The sequence below is a fragment of the Canis aureus genome, chromosome 12 (genome assembly GCF_053574225.1).
Source record: "Canis aureus isolate CA01 chromosome 12, VMU_Caureus_v.1.0, whole genome shotgun sequence".
In the NCBI taxonomy this organism is placed as follows: Eukaryota; Metazoa; Chordata; class Mammalia; order Carnivora; family Canidae; genus Canis; species Canis aureus.
In genome coordinates, this window is record NC_135622.1 from 29,960,050 (window position 1) to 29,979,430 (window position 19,381).

Sequence of the window (19,381 nt, forward strand, 5' to 3'; positions counted from 1 at the left end):
TAGTTTGTTACATAGCAGCAGATAGCCATAACATCCTGAAGTTTGTCAGAGCTCACAGCTGGTGGGCCTAGCAGAAATCTGTTTTACTCTAGACTTGGTGGGTAAATGTTGTTTCTTGGTTAGTTGGTATCCATATATCCTTCCTCTTTTACACCAATCAGTTGAAATTTTTGGAGCATCTTGGTGATTCAGTCAGGGTCCTAGGACAGAGCCCTGTATCAGGCTCCCTGCTCGGTGGAGACCCTGCTTCTCCCTTTCCCTCTGCTGCTCCCCCTGCTTAGGCTCTATCAAATAATTAATTTTAAAAAATAAATTCTCTTAAACTTTCCAGCAACATGACAGATTGGATACCTTGAATAACTCTCCTAATTGAAAACACTAAATATGCTGAAAAGTTCTAGAACACCTTTATAAACACACTGGTGGTCAAGCACAGAAGTGAGGAATTTGCAGATTTAAAAAAAAAAAATTGAGAGCCAGAACTCTGAGAAGTGAGCAGGGAAGCAAATCTTTTACATTGCTAAACCCTGGAGAACTTAAGTTTCCACGCTGACAGCTACTTGGGTGAGCAAAGATAAGAGATAAAGCCTACAGCTTCACCAAGGGTGGGGAATTCTAGAGGGAACTCGTCGAGGACCCCCAAATTTCCATTCGTGGTATCAGGCTAAATAAATTAATAACAACAAAACACCACACAGGAGGAACAGCAGGAAAATATATCAGTCTCAGACATCTTACCTTTAATCAAGTCCTAATTCTGGAAGGTCCAAACCCTTACTACAGTATAAGACTGTCCCTAATCCAGCCCCCAGTTATGGTTGTCAGCCCCTAAATATCCACTGGCAACTCATCTTGCTATTAATTCTCCCCACTTTTATCCTCTAGTCTTTATCTTTGCAGTACTAATCTCTCTGCATTGATTGAACTTCTCTTTCTTCTTCTTCTTTTTAAATTTTGTTTATTTATTTGGAGGGGGACAGAGAGGCAGAGGCACAGAGAATCCCAACTTGGGCCTCCACCTCAGAATCCTGAGATCATGACCGGAACCCAAATCAGGAGTCGGAAGCTTAACCACCTGAGCCACCCAGGTACCCCTTATTTCTTCTTAATAAAGTACATACCCTTTTTTAAGTGCGCCAGTAGCGTCCTATAATTGGTCTTTTTCAAGTGTAGGAGTTATAGGCCTTTTTCAACTTTCTCAGCCATAGTTGATTGCTTCCTGGTTGTTCTTGCATGGTGTCTTAGAGGTGATATATAGAACACACTGCATTGTGTTGTAATACTTTTACATTCTTTTTTTTAAAATTTTTTATTTATTTATGATAGTCACACAGAGAGAGAGAGAGAGAGAGAGAGAGGCAGAGACACAGGTAGAGGGAGAAGCAGGCTCCATGCACCGGGAGCCCTACGTGGGATTCGATCCTGACGTGGGATTGGATCGCGCCCTGGGCCAAAGGCAGGCGCCAAACCGCTGCGCCACCCAGGGATCCCTACTTTTACGTTCTGTTTTTTCCTTTGGACCATGAGTTCATTGGGGGCAGTAACTGTGTCTTACTGGTATTTGTAACAATGCTTTATCTATAGTAGGCATTTTAGTTTGTTTTTTTTCAGTGAAAATGTGGACTTTCACTACTAGATCCGAAGTAGGATTTTATCATATTCGTGTAATCTCCAGTGTTTTCTGAAGCGCTAGCTCAGTGGTTCTTAGCTTTAGCTGCACTTTAGAATCACTTGAAGATCTTTGTAAACTCTCGTTCCTCAGACTGGACTCCAGGTATCAAAATGCCCAAAGCTCTTCGGGTGATTCCGACATGCAGCCAAGGATGAGAATCCCTACGATGTCTCCGACTAGGGCCCTTCCAGCAGTAGCAGGAAGACAGGCTGGAGTGCGCTCACACTGTCCGGAGTCTGTCCAGGTGAACACACGTGTATCCTGGGCGCTCCTCTTCCCGCACAAAAATGTGCGCATACCGTGTCTCAGGCCCAGCCTCGTCCTCAAAACCAAAATCTGTGTGTCTCCAGCCCAAATTTCAGAACCAAGTCCCCGAAAGTGTACAAGCTGAAGCAGAAACAAGCCTCTTTGAAGCGCCAGGGGACTCGTCCTCGGTCTTCCGGGCGGTGAAAACCAAGGCTAGGGACCGGCCCCATAGGTCAGACACATTTCCTTCCGACGGCCCTTCCATCGGAGGCCTGGAGGGGATACGTGTGACATCACACGTAGGCGGTACACCCAGGGTCCCATAAATCTCCCAGGCATCAAACGTTCCCTCGCCCAGCTACAGCAACTGGGACACCACCACCGACCAGGTCTAAAGCGGACTCTTTCCCAGGAGCGTGCGCTTGCGCAGAACTTCTTACGTCATATTGGAGCGCGCCGACCGCTAAGACTTCTGGGGAATGGAGTCCCTGTGAGAAGGCCAAACATTGGGAGCGCGGACGTCAGAGCCTGTGCGCAGGCGCATTGCTTTCCCGACCTGAAGAGGCGCCGTCTTCCTGGGTCCCGAGCACTCTGTGCCGGAGGTGAGGGCTGCTGGCGTTTGTCTTCGAGATGCGGAGTGAGCGCAGCGGCCGAGAGAAGGGGACACTGAGAACTTGGGGGAGGTGCTGTAGAATGGGGGACGCGAGCGGAGGCAGGCTGCAGGAGAGAGAGTGAGAGTGTGTGTGTGTGTGTGTGTGTGTGTGTACACGTCCCAGCTCCGAGAAGTGCAGACAGAAAGTTGCCGCTCGCCCGCTGTGTGTGCGTGTGTTCCGTGGAGTGTGGGCACTGTTACGAGTGGTCTTTCAGTATACACTCACTATATGCTAGATCCCAACTTTCAGATTGGAAGTTTAGATTCCTCCTCCGCTCCTCTCGTCCTCGTCCCCGTAATGGGTGTTTAATAAATATGAGTGGAATTGACACTAAATCTGTGGGGCAGCCCACTGCGTCTCCCTCCCTCTTTCTCAGAAAGCGTCTCAGAGTGTCTCGCTTAGCTCCCTCCCTTGGGCGTCCTTACGAGGCCCTCATTTAAGGGTAGATAACATTTTTTAGACCTCCTCGTTGAACATTTTATTTAATTTTTTTTTTCATTTTATTTAATTTTAACCATGGCAGTTCAACTTTAAAGCTGGTTGGAATCCATTGTTGACACCGAGGGTTGTTACTTAGTTTTAGCTTATTGACAAGCTTAATTCTAGAAGTAACTACGTCTCTAAAGATATCCGTGGTTTAAAATAAAGGGGGGTTGGGGATATTCCTGAATTGAGCCTGAGATGCAGTCCTTTTAAGATCTTGGTTTGACATATTTGGTTATCCATTAAACCAATAATTAAAGCTACCTTAATGCCTAATGTGTCTGTTTCAGCTGTCAACATCATGCACAATCTTTTCTTAGCTCAGAGGAACAAGGGGTAAAACGAATGTTTTAATATCACTCTTTAGTTGCATCCTCTTGATGAGGTTGGGCCTTTCATGTAGGAGGCAGGATTTTTTTAAATTTTTTTTATTTATTTATGATAGTCACACAGAGAGAGAGAGAGAGAGAGAGAGAGAGAGGCAGAGACATAAGCAGAGGGAGAAGCAGGCTCCATGCACCGGGAGCCCGATACGGGATTCGATCCCGGGTCTCCAGGATCGCGCCCTGGGCCAAAGGCAGGCGCCAAACCGCTGCGCCACCCAGGGATCCCCGGAGGCAGGATTTTTTTTAAAAAGATTTTATATAATAAAGATAAGCAGAGGGAGAAGCAGGCTCCCTCTGGGGAGGCTGATGTGGGATTTTCTATCCTAGGACCCTGGGATCACAACCTGAGCCAAAGGCAGATGCTCAACCACTGAGCCACCCAGGTGCCCCGAGGAGGCAGGATTTGAGGAAAACAAAAACAAAACAGGAAATAAGTAGCAAAGCATTAGGCAGATTTGAGAGGGAGCTGATTTTAACTGAAGTGTCAAGAAGTAGTGGGCAACAAGGGTGGAGAAAAGTACACCGGCATGAGGACACAGAGGATCAGGACAAAATACAATAAGCAGCATGGATTGTATAGTTCCAATCTGGAGACTGACAGGAATAAAACTATTTGGGGACAGTAATTCTAGAGGTCACATACAGGACTAGAGAAAAGAAGGGACTAACTCGTGGCAGAGAGCCAGCTAGGAATGTAGTTAGTCCTTCATACCTGAAGTATGGTGTCAGAATACCATACTAGGGTAGGGAAGGATAAAAATGATAATGCAGAGTAAGGTCGGAAGGACCTGGTAACTAACTAGATTTGGAAGGAAAGAGAGTAAGGTAAAAGTTTGAGTTGGGGCATCTGGGAAGATAATAGAACATCTCACAGAAATGTACAACTAGGGAGAGGGGTTAATTGGGGGATTTGCATAGGGGAAGATGTTTTGAGGTGCTAGCAGAATGCCTAAATCAAAATTTGCAGTCACTTGGAAATGCAAGCTGAGTTTGGAACAGGTACTGGGACTAGACTGGGAAGCATTTCTGTAGAGGTAGACAATGGAGCACCAGGTGGATGGACTGTCTGAAGAAAAGCAAGAAGAACATTGTTATAAAGACTGAGCATTGGACAGCATCCGAGTTTCCAGGACAAGACCGGGGAAAAGAGACACAGGGATGTGGTTTTATTGGTAGGAAGAAAGTCAGGCTGGTGCAGTATCATAGCAGCTACAGGAACCACTTAGAGAAGCAGGAACTTGTCAGAACCATCAAAAGCTGCAGAGAAATAAAGAGAAAAGGACTATCGTAATTAGAGATAAAAATGCATTGGTAATTTTTGAGGATGCAGTTTTGGGGTGGCAAAAGCAGAATAATGGAGTCAGAAAGAGGAGGTGGAATTGATAGGTATGTGTTACCAAGAAGTTTGATCATGAAAAGGAGAAGCTAAAATGAAAACCCTTGCTAGAGACAGGCCGTGGGATGCAGTGAAGATAGTTTCAGATAGATGAGGGTCATGTATGTTGGAAGATGTGGGAAAAAAAAGCTACTGGTGAGGTGGAAGATGGTGGAGAAAGAAAGACAGTATTATGCAAGGAGCAGATTCTGAGAGGCTACAGTAGTCGAAAAGGAAGTAGGACACAGAGGACACTCAGGGAAAGACCTGGAGACAGACAGTTCTGTTTCTTTGTGCTCACACTCCATGCTAACCTTGCATATAGCGGGTACTTAGAGATATTTGTTGAATAACACAATGAATGAGTGGATGCATGTGGGTTGGTGTTGGGCAGTAGAAAGGAAAGCAATTTTCATTTATTAAACAGACCATAAGATAAATCCTTTACATTAACTGCCTCATTTACTATTTATAACTACTCTGTGAAGTATGTATTAAACAACTGGAGGTCCACTTTAAGCTTAAGTGATCTGCCCACGCCTTCACAGTTAATAATTAAATGCCTGTGGAATGCTTTTTTTTTTACCACACAGACCTGTCTCCTTTGGAACTCACTCTTGTGAGTGCTCTGCCCAAATTGGAGGGTAGCCATGGAGGTTTGGAACAGCTACAGAACAAGGATGGGAACAGTAAAAGCTTTCTAGGCAAGGACTCATTTGAAGATCTAGAATAAGATTTGAAGACTTTTTTCCTCCAGAAATACTCCTGAGAGCTAGGACTAGGACAAGATAAAACATAAGTGATTCCATTTGAATTTGGTGGATTTGGGGAGCCTTGGGTATCACTCAGAGCCTCCTGAAGTGACTGCCAGGGGAGGGAAGTCAGCCTGGCAGGGAGCCCATGGATAATGAGCACCTTGGGAATATCCACTGGTTACGTAATGGTTGGGGAGCTTTTATGCTCACCACTGTTTGTAATTTGTTCAATGCTCACTTTATGAAGTCATAAACTAATAAAGCTTTGAAAATTGTCTAAGGATTTAAACATTGAGCAGTTTCAACTACAATTTCAGATGTAATTCAACTGATTTGTTTGAAAAGCTCAGATGCTTTAGACAACATATTCAAATACTTTGATTCCAAAGTTATTACTACACTTACACCTACTCTAAAACAGCAACAACACATTGTAATTAATATTTTCATTATTTCTACCTTCCTAAAATTATAACATTATTTTAAGCTAATGCTAACCGGTAGCATATTATTTTATATGCTTTATTTGTCTTCTATTTAAGAATCACAGTAACTGTATGAGATGGGTACTTTCATTATTCTAATTTTACAGATAAACTGAGAAAAGGTGAGAAACTTGCCTAAGATCATGCAGGTAGTAAGAGGCAGAGCTGGAATTCTATTTCAGGCAGTCTGCCAGAGTCTGTATATCTAATGATTATACTCTCCTGTATCTCTAAATTCTAATTTTGACATCTAACTGGGGCCCAAGAGTAATGTTTTAAGGCCCTCCTGGAAATGGAGGAATCTTGACAAGCAAAGGAAAGAATACTGTCTTAACACAGCTTGCATGCTACTGATGATATTTGTTTCTATTTGTGTATATATCACCCTGCCTCTTCCTAAAAGGATTCAAATCTCAATTTCTCCTCAGGTCAAAATTTTTATTTTATAGTTATACTAAGCATGTTTTTTCCAGTACGTTTTTTTTTCAAGGCTTTTACCTTTTGCATAGGTTTTAAACATTTTTGCAACCTGATATTCACCCTCAAGGTAGTATTCTTTTAAAGTTCTGCTTGGCCAGTGTTCAATAACCCATTGTCCCATAAATATGTATTGATCTGGTCTTTTGGTGTTTTTGAAAACTGCACCTTATTAGTATCTTATAACTAATAAGATGAGATAGTGGGCTCCTATCTCCTAAGGGAGGAAGAATTAAGTCTGCATGGTTACTTTGCCTCTTTAGAATCTGAGGTTGATTCAGTATTGGGGCACATGCTCTTTTTTCTTCCTCACCCCAGTACTGATGTGTCTGTTTGGGGTTTGTAGTTCCTGATTCTAGGATTACATGGTTTATCCCCATTCTCTAGGTTTCTTTTTTCATGTTTAGGTGAATTTATACAAGTACATATCCTAAGGATACTTTGTGAATAGTCATACAATTAAGAGGAAAAAAAACAAAGTACTTATTTATATTACTAAAGGCAGTAAACCTTGCTCTCTTTGTACTACCACTTTTAAATATATTAATTTTTCTAGTTTGAGTATGGAACTCATGGTCTTTCAGAATTCAGACTATTTCATTTAGCAGTAATACTTTTTACAACTTGGCCAGTGGAAACCACAGTCATTTGATTTTCTCCTATCCAAAGGTGAGGGAACAGCTCAAATTCTAAATATTCCAAACTGTACTCATTAGCTTTCCTTCCAAACCTTCTTCTTCTCTCTTTCTCATCTCCATGAATGGTACCATTGTGCACACTGTTGTTCAGTTGAGTGACCTGGAAGACTTCCTTGCCTTTCTCATTACCTTCATCCTCCACTTGCAGCCAGTCTGTTGTCTCTTCTTCTGTCCTGACACTAGTTCCCCTTGTGTCCATTTCTGCTGGTACTACTTCTGTTCAGTTTTGCATCATTTTTCTTTTTTTAATTATGAGATTCCTCATTGGTCTGCCCCACTTCCATTCTTGCCCTCCTCTAGTCCCATTCTGCTACAGCTACCCAGAGTGGCATGGCTGCCTGTGTTGGAGGGCCCCAAGATCACCCATGTTAAGGGAAGGACGTGGAGGGATCCCTGGGTGGCGCAGCGGTTTGGCGCCTGCCTTTGGCCCAGGGCGCGATCCTGGAGACCCGGGATCGAATCCCACATCGGGCTCCCGGTGCATGGAGCCTGCTTCTCCCTCTGCCTGTGTCTCTGCCTCTCTCTCTCTCTCTGTGACTATCATAAATAAATAAATAAATAAATAAATAAATAAATAAATAAATAAATAAATAAAAAATTAAAAAAAAAATTTAAAAAAAAAAAAAAAAGGGAAGGACGTGGAGCTCAGCCTATAGTTGCACTCATGGCTGAGATTATGACCAGGATCTTGCAAGGATGCACAGCTAGGTCATAAGGGGAAGAGACAGGTAGAGTCTAGAGGAATCCTTATGGAGGCTTTCTTGTTCTCTCTTCCAGCCATGAGGGGTCATACTGAACCATCTTCTCCAGCAGTGCAACAACATGCATGTGATATTCTAGCTCACAAAAGCTCATTAGAGACTCAGAGACCAATTTTTTTTTTTTTTAATTGAGGGCTGGTCAGGTAGGCAGCCTTTGCATAACATACCAAAATTCCAGATCCTCTAGCAGGAAAGCAAGTGTTCAGCATAAAGCACATTGTTTGCTCAAATAGTTCAGGCATAGTGGACCATCCCTCTCTCTTAGATAACCCTCCCAAAACTGAAGTTCCCAGACCCTAGCCAAGGGTCAGTCTCACAAGTAGATCCTTCTAAGAATACCAGTCTTGGGTCTGCTATAACTTTTCTATATCCCCTTTCCTTCCTATTATTTTTCCTGTAAAGTAAATACATACTTATAGAAACAAAAATCAGGATATAAAGAATTATAAGAAATAAAATAAAACCACTTATAATGCCACCACTCAAATTCCACTTATATTTTAGTATATATTCTTTCAGTCTCTTTTCTATATATATGTGTATACATAAATAAGTGATTTTAAGTGTGCATTCTTCACTTAATATTTGTGAATTTGTTTAGAAAAAAAATTTTTTTAAGATTTTATTTATTTATTCATGAGAGACACAGAGAGAGAGAGGGGCAGAGACACAGGCAGAGGGAGAAACAGGCTCCATGCAGGGAGCCCGACATGGGACTCGATCCTGGGCCTCCAGGATCACACCCTGGGCTGAAGGCAGCGCTAAACCACTGAGCCACCCAGGCTGCCCTAGAAAAAAATTTTTTAACAAACAAAACATCACAGACAAAGTTGAACTCTCCTGGTTATCTGACCCAATCCCATATTGGGATAACTCACAATTTAGTGCTTATTGTCCCATACAGATTTTTGTAGATACTATTTACCTATTTTTAAGGTTTTTTTAAAAAGATTTTATTATTTATTCATAAGAGACAGAGAGAGGGAGAGAGAGAGAGAGAGAGAGAGGCAGAGACATAGAGTGAGAAGCAGGCTCCATGCAGGAAGCCCAATGTGGTGGGACTTGATTCTGGGACTCCCGGATCATGCCCTGAGCTGAAGGCAAACACTCAACTGCTGAGCCACCCAGGCATCCCAGGTTGTTGTTGTTGTTGTGTTTTTTTTTTTTTTTAAATTCAAGATTTATTTATTTGAAAGAGAGAGGGGTGTGAGCTTGGTTGGGAGGGGCAGAGGAAGAGAAAGAATCTCAAGGAGACTCCCCACTGAGCACAGAGCCTGACTTGGGGCTCGATCTCACAACCCTGAGATCATGACCTGAGCTGAAATCAAGAGTCAGGGGCTTAATCAGTTGAACCATACAGGTACCCTGATCTGTTTCTAAGTTTTATATAGATATTACACAGTAATTCTAAAACTTTCTTATTTTTGCTCAGTAATTATATTTTTGTGATTTATTATTAACATAAGGCTCTACTTCACTCATCTTAATGTATAATATTCCAATACACATATTCACACACATGAAATAAAAATGTATCCTTCTGATGAACATTTAAGTCATTTGCAGTTTATCACTAGTGATTGTTTACTCAGTGATTCGTAATGCCAGCTCAGTTGTATATCAGGTTTCCCTACATGCTTGGATATGTTTGGGGATTTTTTTAGTCTAGTCTATTGGTCTGTTATCTGTGTGGCTATTTTCTTATGAAAATAAAAATCACATTATAGCATAGAGGTTAAAAACTGATTGACAGACCTGGGTTCAAATTCTACCTCAACTTCTTAAAAAGCCTTAATTTTCCTAATCTGTAAGATAGTACCTACCTTATTGATTTATGAAGGTGGAATTAAATTATCCTTTAAAAGAGTGCTTAGTTCGTGTGTCTAGGTGGCTTAGTTGATTAAGCATTTCACTCTTGATTTTGGCTCAGGTCATGATCCGAGTCGTGGGATCGAGCCCCAAGTAGGGCTCCCTGCTCAGTGGGGAGTCTGCTTGTCCCTCTTCCTCTGCCCCTCCCCCTGCTTGTGTGCTCTCTCTCTTAAATAATTTTTTTTTTTTAAAGTGCTTAGCGCAGTGCCTGGTAAATAGCAAATGCTCAATAAATGCTAGTTATCATTAACATGATGTTAAATGGTATTACAGTGCATGTATGGGCTAGGCCACAAATTATTTACTTGTATCTCCTGTTCTAGAAACTTAGGATATTTCAAATTCTTCCTGTACTGTAAGGATTAGTAAGATAATAAATGTAAATGTAGCACTCAATAAAGGTTAGTGTTAATGACGACTAAGGATGGATATATATATATCCTCACTTATTTCCTTAGGACAAATTCCTAGTAGAAATTTACTGAGCCAAAGAATATGTGTATTCCAAGCCCCTTTATACAGATTGCAATGATCTTTCTAAAACACAAATCTGATGATAGCACTTCCATATTTAAATCCCTCAGTGATCTCCATGCCTGTGGTCCCTCTTCCATGTATGGGACCATACAAAGCTGTCTTTGATCTAGCTGGTCTCTGTCTACTTCCCCACAGCACTGCTCACAGTCTAGACCTCTGCCATTCTAAACTAGCTAAAGTTGTTAATCTTTTCCATGTAACGACCTGCCTCCTCGTTTTTGAAAAACTTGGTGTATTTTTCCTGCCTAGAATGTTCCACCTCCTCCCCCAAATCAAAACTTACCTTATAGGGACAACTAGGTAGCTCAGCAGTTGAGCATCTGCCTTTGGCTCAGGTCATGACCCCAGGGTCCTGGGATGAGTCCCACTCTGCAGGGAGCCTGCTTCTCCCTCTGCCTATGTCTCTGCCTCTCTCTGTGTATCTCTCATAAATAAATAAATAAAATCTTTAAAAAAATTAAAAACTTACCTTACATCCCACTTCCTCCAAGAAACATACAACCTCCTATCTGGGTGAGCAAGCCTCTGAAGGGCTCTCATAGTCTGTTGCGCGTATCTCTTTATAGTACATATCACGTGACATGTTATTTGGGTTACTTGTTTTTCCTGTGTTCTAAGCTATAAGCTTTTGGAGGGCAAGGACAGTGTCCTATGGTTTTTGTGTTTGTTATAAATCATTGGTGCTAAAAAAGTGTTGGTTGGATAGTTGAATAAATATATCCCCCTTGACTGCAGGAGAGTAATCAGTGAGCCACCTCTTTTCCTTATTTTTCCTGGAATCACATTTCCCTTCCCATTCATGAATCCCAGAAATGCTTGACTTAACTGTGTTTAATTAGACTCTTGACTGTGGGAAACTGAGACCTACTCAGCTAACTCAGTTGAGTAAAGGAGGTTTAATAATAGGATTCACACAAAGCCTAAGAGCGTTAGAGTGTTAATGGAAATCAAAGAATAAATAAGGCTAGTCTAAATGCAGATTGGAGCCCACGGTGGTACTGCATGAATTAAAGGACTCAATGCCACTAAAAACTCTTAGGGCTTTGCTCTAGTGCTTCACTACTAATGTGACCAGGCTCTTCTTCCCCCTGCCTGTGACTAGTCTGTGTCATGCCTCCCACATGTTCATGGGTTTTGTTTCCTTTGGCTCCCCTGATCCTCATAGAGGATCCTCCATCATAATATCTTTTCCACTCATCACCCACCTGTTGTACCGACATTTCTTAGTTCACATTCACCTTCTCAAGCTAGATCACATTTCAGTCTACTGGCCAGCCTGTGCATTGCCTTCCTGTGGCCTAAGTTAGTGTGGCTCCGGGAGGAGACACAGCATCATGTGGAAAAAAACGTAGCTTCTCTGTTAGTACAGGGTTGCAAATGGGGTATTTTTTCTTTAAAGAGGCTATGGGTATTTACTTGACATGTCTTATCCATATAGTCATTTGTAAAATTTCTTAGGTTTTTCATCTGGTAACCATCAGGGCAATATTGAATGTGAGTTCATAAATCAGAATAAGCTTAATATGTTCTTGATTCCCAGGAACAGAACTTTTCCTCTGGGATCATGGTAAAACATGCTATTCAGGACCCTACTGTGTCCTGAATAGCAATATCTGTGGCCTTTCACTCCAGTTGTGGGTTGGGTTGGGGTTACTCTCGCGCTTGCTTTGCTTTGCCTTCCCTTTTTGTAGGGTATTAAGAAAGAATGAGTATATAACTCACATATTTGGAGATTTCTTGTTTTATGGTTCAGAAAACTACAAACCAAGACTGGCCTTTCTCATACCGTCATTCTCATCCCACACCTCTTCCTCATTAGGACTCTGCCCTTTTCTACAAGGAGAGCACGTAGGAGGGAATGGCTGCTGTGTCTCCGACTGCCAGATTCCAGGTGAGGTAGACTTTGTGTTTCTGAAATACTCTGTTAGTCTCCAGAATATAACCACTTTTCTCTCTTTATGCTGGAGTTTCTTCAATCAAACCTAACCAGGTGAATGAAGGACTCCATAGAGAATGTGTCTTTCCCATTTGATTTGTGGAATACTTCAGTGACCTTTTCTTGCCTTGAATGTGTGCCCATCACCTTGTCACCAGGCACACAGCTACTGTGGCCTTTGCTCTGAGAGATTTTGCCTAAAAAATGGTGGTACAGGTAGGCTCGGATGGCTTAGGGAACAGTTCTAGTCCTGACTTCCATTCAGTGCATCCATCTGAGAGCAGACCCCAAGTATTCCAGGAACTGTTGGGTTAGGCTGGAGAATATGACACTTGCTATAGAGCACCTCAGTGAAATAGTAGAGTCCTGAAGAGAAATGAATGTGGGTGGAGACATGTGGCTTGCCTCATTCTTGCCCAGGGACACAGAGTCTTGAATTCTATGCTCTGGCTTAGAACTTCAGCAAGCACACTGGAGATTCATCTGGAGTTTTAGGATTGGGAAAAGATGCAATCTTATACAGTCACAAAGCATTAGCATGAAATGAGGGGATCATAATCTCATCAATACCATCATTTTAAGGATTTGTAAAAAAAAAAAAAAACAAACCCAGATAATTGGTGGAATTTGAATAAGGTTATAGATTACAGTATAATATCAGTACTATTTTCTTGACTTTTATAATTATACTGTGATTATACAAGAGAATATCCTTGTTCAGATAGAAGCAAATGTGGAGGGAACCCTGGGTGGCGCAGCGGTTTAGCGCCTGCCTTTGGCCCAGGACGCGATCCTGGAGACCCGGGATCAAATCCCACATCGGGCTCCCGGTGCATGGAGCCTGCTTCTCCCTCTGCCTATGTCTCTCTGCCTCTCTCTCTCTCTCTGTGTGACTATCATAAATAAATAAAAATTTTTTAAAAAAGAAGCAAATGTGGAAAATGTTAACATTTGGGGAAGCTGAATGAAGGGTACATAGGCATTCTTTGTTCCATTCTTGCAAATTTTCTGTAAGTATGAAAAAGAGCCCCTGAAACTCACAGGCTCAGCTGTGACTAGAAGAGTTAATGCCAAGAACTTCATGCCTCAGAGAATTATGCCACTTTCCCCCAGTACTTCAAAGCTCTATTTCAAAACCCTCTCTCCACAACCTCAGGGCTGTCATCTTTAGAACTGTTTTATCTGGTCCATGTAAAGAGAAGGGCTATGAGTAAGGGGCAATGTGATTGTGTTTCCAGGAATCAGTGACATTCGAGGATGTGGCCGTGATTTTTACAGATGAAGAGTGGAGGCATCTGGTCCCTATTCAGAGGGACCTCTACAAGGAGGTGATGCTGGAAAACTATAAGAGCATTGTCTCATTGGGTAAGGAGAGCTTTCCATAAGAAGTTAGACTCTGTACTGTGTTAAGGGGCGGGGAGGCTGAGGGGCCAATAAAGGATACCTCTTTTCCCACCTGAGTTCTGAAGCACTGGAAGACAAGATAGAAGAGTAGAAGGAGGGATGCCTGGGTGGCTCAGTGATTGAGCATCTGCCTTTGGCTCAGGGCATGATCCCAGGGTCCTGGTCCTACATCAGGACTTGATCCCAGGACCTTGATACACAGGGAACCTGCTTCTCCCTCTGCCTATGTCTCTGACTCTCTCTCTGTGTCTCTCATGAATAAATAATTTTTTTTTTAAAAGGAAGAGTAGAAGGATATGGCTTAGGTGTACAACAACTGTGGGCTTCTCAATCCTGAACCCCAGCATTGGACAGACTTACTTCCTGAGCCATAGGCAGATTGTACAACCGTGGCCTTTCTTGCTCAGCAGCCTGTCCCTACAATACAGTTTGTCCTTCCTCCAGAGTGGGAGGGGGGAGGGCAGACATTAGAAACTGAGTTACATATGCCCAGTTCCTCCCCTAGCTCATCAGTCAGGTAACTTACTCAGCAGCAGCCAGAGGACTAAGGGTACCATCTTGTTAGAGAAAATTTCTCCTCAGAGAAGCAGGGAGGGAGAAATATTTCCCTTTAAAAAGAGGGCTGTATGGGTATAGAAATACAGGGCTATAACTGAGAGTAGGTCATTAGAAATGTGTTTGATTTTGAATATTTGGGAAAGAGAAATATTTTCTAATTGAGCCCAAGGATCACCTGTCTGGTTGTATGCTGATTATCTGCTGACAAATCAGCCACATGCATTGCCTCCCTGTGGCTTCTTGTTTCTGATTCTAGGAATTCTATTTTCCCCAATATTTCATCCCACCAAAGCCTGTGACAAAGGCTCAGCAGTCTCCCTTAATGCTCCCTGAACATTCTATGCTGTTTTTCCAATTTGGCCTATTTAAATTCTTGACCTGCTTGGTATAAAATCTATAGTGTGATTCCTTTGACTGTCACCTGCTGCTTCTTTTACACTACTTCTAGGATGGGTTCTATTTCTTTAAACAATCAAATATGGATAGATTCACTGTAGAAATTTGTCTCAAGGAAATCATAGGATTAGCAGCCCCTGATATACAAAAGCGTTCATCACATGATTGTTTGTTAATAGCAAAAACAAGTAAAAACAGTCTGAATGTCTGTCGGCAGGAGATTAAATTAAGATTATTCCATACAATTAACATCATGTAGCCATTAAAGTGGTGAGGTAGATCTGTACTAATTGAAATAAAAAATATTTTCCGTTTATTATTATGTGAAAAAAATCAAGTTTACAAATCAACATTATTTTATAGCCCAGATTTTAACAGAATGTATGTATAGATATTTTTCAGTTTCAAAATTAATAGAAAAAATGCATACAAAGTACAAAAGGTGATTTTTCTTTTTATTTCTACTTACCTTTAATTTTCCTACAATGAACATGACCTACTTGTTTAAATAAAAGCTTAATATTGAAGGGTAAACCAACAAATAAAATTATACATTTTTACTCAAGATGATCTGTTTTCACTCTTACTTCCCTGAGCCAAGGATTCTTTCCCCCCATTCCACCAGTGCTAAAGCCAGAACATCCCATTCTCTTCAGTGGGGAGGATAAACACATTAATTCATATGATTTTATCAATGTTCTGACCAAGTGCTACTTGTTCCTTTTTAGAGCCTCAGTCTTGATCTCCATTCTGAGCTCCCTGCATTCTTTTGCATTACTTTGTACTCTGCGCTCCTGGTGTGCGCCCTCTGCCTTTCCATTTTCTCTCAGAAAAATGTAGAGGCCGGGTTTAAGCTTTGGGATAGTTGAGTATTTTCATCCCATATCTGGCTTGTTTCTTTCTCCCTGAGCAGGACTTCCAGTTCCTCGTCCTGAAGTCATTTTTCAGTTGAAGAGAGGGGATGAGCCTTGGATAGTTGATCTTCATGGATCCGAGGAGAGAGAATGTCCAGAGAATATCTCTCTAGGTAATTTTGTGTGAACAGGGCAGGGCAGAATTTTGTTTTGTGGTTGTCATTTGGGTGTGTGGGAGGGAGGATTGGGTACCATGTTTTTCTCACACTCACATCTTCTGCTCTAGAGTTTATTCTCTGTCACCCACCAGCTTTCCTTTTTTTTCTCCATACTTGAAAGTGTTACTCATCTTTATCCACCAAATGTTTATTATTCTCTCTGATATGTCATGTTGCAAAAAAAGAAAAAAAAAAGATCTCTCATGTTGCCCATTCACACTTTGATATTCCTCTTCCCCGCTATCACCCCCCAACACTTAGTATATGCTTCTAATTATACTGGCCATACTTTCAATGGAAAGTCTTCTCTCTTCTGAGCTGTCCACTATCAGCTCTATTCTAGACTGTTCCCAGCATGTATAACCACCTGTGGGAGCAAGCGGGGCAGTCACCATGCACTACTTTTCAGATTTATTGTAACATGTCTTCTTTCTGCTGTAGTATTTTCTAGCCCAGGAGAGAAACTACATCTATATTTTCTGTCTGTTCCAGACTGGGAGACTAAGCCTGAGATTCACGGTACTTCAGATAAAGAAAAATCAGAAGGCACAGTGAGGGGGAAGCTTGAAGGAGAAGTTCCTGTGTGCCCTAAATTTGAAGTTCATGCACTAGAGAGTGAGTCGGAAGCAGGGAAGGAGAGCTCTGCAGTGCAGACTTGGAAGAAGTCCCTTTCCCAGAAGGAAAACTTGCAACAAGAGTCCACCCCTCTCAAGAAAAGTCTTACTAAAGGGAGAGACCAGGAATGCAGCAACTGTGGGAAGACCTTTTTTGACCACTCATCCCTTATCCGCCACCAGAGGACTCACACAGGTGAGAAGCCCTATGACTGTCATGAGTGTGGGAAAGCCTTCAGTCACAGGAGCAGTCTCAGTAGACATCTGATGTCACACACTGGGGAGAGCCCCTATGAATGCAACGCATGTGGGAAGGCTTTTTTCGACCGGTCGTCCCTAACTGTCCATCAGCGAATTCATACCGGAGAGAAGCCCTTTAAATGCAGTGAATGTGGAAAAGCCTTCTTTGACCGTTCGTCCCTTACTCGACACCAGAGAATCCACACTGGGGAAAGCCCTTACGAATGTAATCAATGTGGGAAAGCCTTTAGCCAGAAAAGTATTCTTACTCGCCATCAGCTCATCCACACTGGCAGGAAGCCTTATGAATGTAATGAGTGTGGGAAAGCCTTCTATGGTGTCTCATCACTGAATAGGCATCAGAAAGCTCACACTGGAGAGCCTCGCTATCAGTGCAGTGAGTGTGGGAAAGCTTTCTTTGACCGCTCATCCCTTACACAGCATCAGAAGATTCACACTGGAGACAAGCCATATGAGTGCACCGAATGTGGAAAAGCCTTTAGCCAGAGATGCCGGCTTACACGACATCAGAGAGTGCATACGGGAGAGAAACCCTTTGAATGCAGCGTGTGTGGGAAAGTGTTCAGTTCTAAATCGTCCGTTATTCAACATCAACGGCGTTATGCCAAACAAGGAATAGACTGAGTGGGGCGAAACCTTTAGTCAAAGGACCTCCATAGAAACTCAAGATAGGTCTTCCCCATCATAAGCAAATCCATCATGTGAGCATTCTTCCTATTCTGGCTTCTACTCTCCTTTTGCATCTCTGCTACCACAATGTGAATAAACGTTCTCCACCTACCATGTTATAGAACTGATGTGGGATGCCAGAAATTAGGATGTGACTCTGAGGGGTCGACACTTTGCAGAAGTTTGTCAGACAACAAGATAAACAGTAGGAGGTGATCCTCAGACATGCCTCTTGTCTGAGGCCCGAGATACCATTGCACTTTAATAACTGGAGGCTCGAAGAGGAGGGAAGGCAAAATTAGAGCAGCACTATTGTTTCCAGAAAAGTTCTTTTTATAGCTGCATCCCTTTTTCCAGGGGCTTTTTTGGGCACCAACCTTGTTCTTTGTGTCCCACCTTTTAGGTCCCTACTACTACTACTACTACTACTACTACTAGCTAACTAGCACTTATTGAGCGCTTATTATGGGGTAAGCACTCAGCAGAGAGTTTGGCAAAGAATAGATTGTTTGGTTCTCTCACCAACCCTATGAAGTAGAAGTACGTACTGTTACCATCCTTGTTTTACAGACAAGCAAACTGAAGTTTATTTTATTTTTTTTTTTTAATTTTTATTTATTTATGATAGTCACAGAGAGAGAGAATGAGAGACAGAGACACAGGCAGAGGGAGAAGCAGGCTCCATGCACCGGGAGCCTGACGTGGGATTCGATCCCGGGTCTCCAGGATCGCGCCCTGGGCCAAGGGCAGGCGCCAAACCGCTGCACCACCCAGGGATCCCGCAAACTGAAGTTTAGATGTATTAAATAATTTGCCCAAAGTGACACAGCTAGTAAAAGGTGAAGCCAATCCTTGAATACAAGTCTACCTTCAAAGTCTTTTCTCTTAACCTTTATGCTGTATGATTTGTTTAATAATTTATGTACATGTATGATCTCCTCAACTAGATTGTAAGAACTCGGAGGCATGACTTATGTGTCTTTGTAGCTCACACAGTGCCTTGCACATAATAGGTGCTCAATAAATATTTATCTGCATTCATGACTTTTCTACCTAACAAGCTCTCTTTATATAAAACACCTTTTAGATGTATATCCTTTCTCTGAATTTGCAGTCTAGCCTACACCTTTATCCTCTCAGGCTCCCATTACTGTGACAGTCATTTCCTTTTTTTTTTTTTTTTTAAGATTTTATTTATTCATGAGAGACACAGAGAGTCAGAGACACAGGCAGAGGGAGGAGCAGGCTCCATGCAGGGAGCCAGATGTGGGACTCGATCCCAGGTCTCCAGGATCAGGCCCTGGGCTGAAGGCGCTGCTAAACCACTGTGGCACTGGGCTGCCGGTGACAGTTATTTCCTAATTGGAATTCGTCCCTCTTCATTATTGAATAGGGGTATGCTAAGCTACAGTGCCATAATAAGTAACCCCCCAACTGAAGATTCATGTCTCCCATAAAATCTGATGTGAGTCAATCTATCGTACTCCATCCTTATCATTTAGAACATGTTGCCTCTAAGGTTATCATGAAAGAGAAAGCTAGAAGATATTTTAGGATATTTTTAAGGGCCATCATGTCTGTCCACATCTCACAAACCAGAACCCAGCACCAGAGGCTAGGAAAGCAAACAAGCAATATTTGGTTAACATCAACAACTCTGTCACAAATTACATTTTGCACATTACTAACATTTTGCACATTACTGTTAGACCAGTCTTTCTAAATAATCCCTTCCTGCTCATCATTGCCTTACCCAAGACCTAAAATAGCTCCCTATTTAATGAAAGCTTCTCTGAATATTTCAGGTCTGCCTTGATGTGATTCCACCTCATTGAACTTTTAAGTTCTGACCTTCAAACCTCTTCTATACCCTGGGCCCAGCCCTATGTTTTTATTTTATTAAAGGTCAGGCACTAGGCAGCTTTGACTCTAGGCATCTGCATTCCCTACCTAGTTGCTTGAGGTGAAGCCTGGAAGAGGACGATTCTGAAAGGCTGTCTGGAACTTAGCTCACCCTGCATGAATCCCAGTGGACCAAGATGCATTTCTCCTGGGAGTTAAGAGTCAGATTCAA

At 42.2% G+C, this 19,381-nt stretch overlaps 2 protein-coding genes across 7 annotated transcripts in view; one reads left to right on the forward strand and one right to left on the reverse strand.

The window, feature by feature from the left end:
- The window catches only part of ZNF514 (zinc finger protein 514), a 17,707-nt gene extending 15,340 nt beyond the window's left edge, over positions 1-2,367 (reverse strand). Inside the window, exon 1 of the mRNA XM_077843361.1 lies at positions 1,122-2,367. The gene's annotated coding sequence lies outside the window, so the exon portion shown is untranslated. The remainder of the gene's footprint in view (positions 1-1,121) is intronic.
- LOC144280888 (uncharacterized) overlaps positions 1-17,890 on the forward strand; it is a 20,399-nt gene extending 2,509 nt beyond the window's left edge. The window contains exons 2-6 of one of the 6 annotated variants that reach the window (XM_077843368.1): positions 973-1,088; positions 12,217-12,288; positions 13,572-13,698; positions 15,605-15,718; positions 16,205-17,890. In XM_077843368.1, coding sequence (XP_077699494.1) covers positions 12,256-12,288; positions 13,572-13,698; positions 15,605-15,718; positions 16,205-17,262 — 1,332 coding nt within the window. In that variant the 5' untranslated portion in view covers positions 973-1,088; positions 12,217-12,255 and the 3' untranslated portion in view covers positions 17,263-17,890. Of the gene's footprint in view, positions 1-972; positions 1,089-1,816; positions 2,556-12,216; positions 12,289-13,571; positions 13,699-15,604; positions 15,719-16,204 lie in introns of those variants that run through there. The other 5 variants (XM_077843369.1, XM_077843370.1, XM_077843367.1 and 2 more) reach the window with 5 other exon arrangements.
- The last annotated feature ends 1,491 nt before the right edge of the window (positions 17,891-19,381 follow it).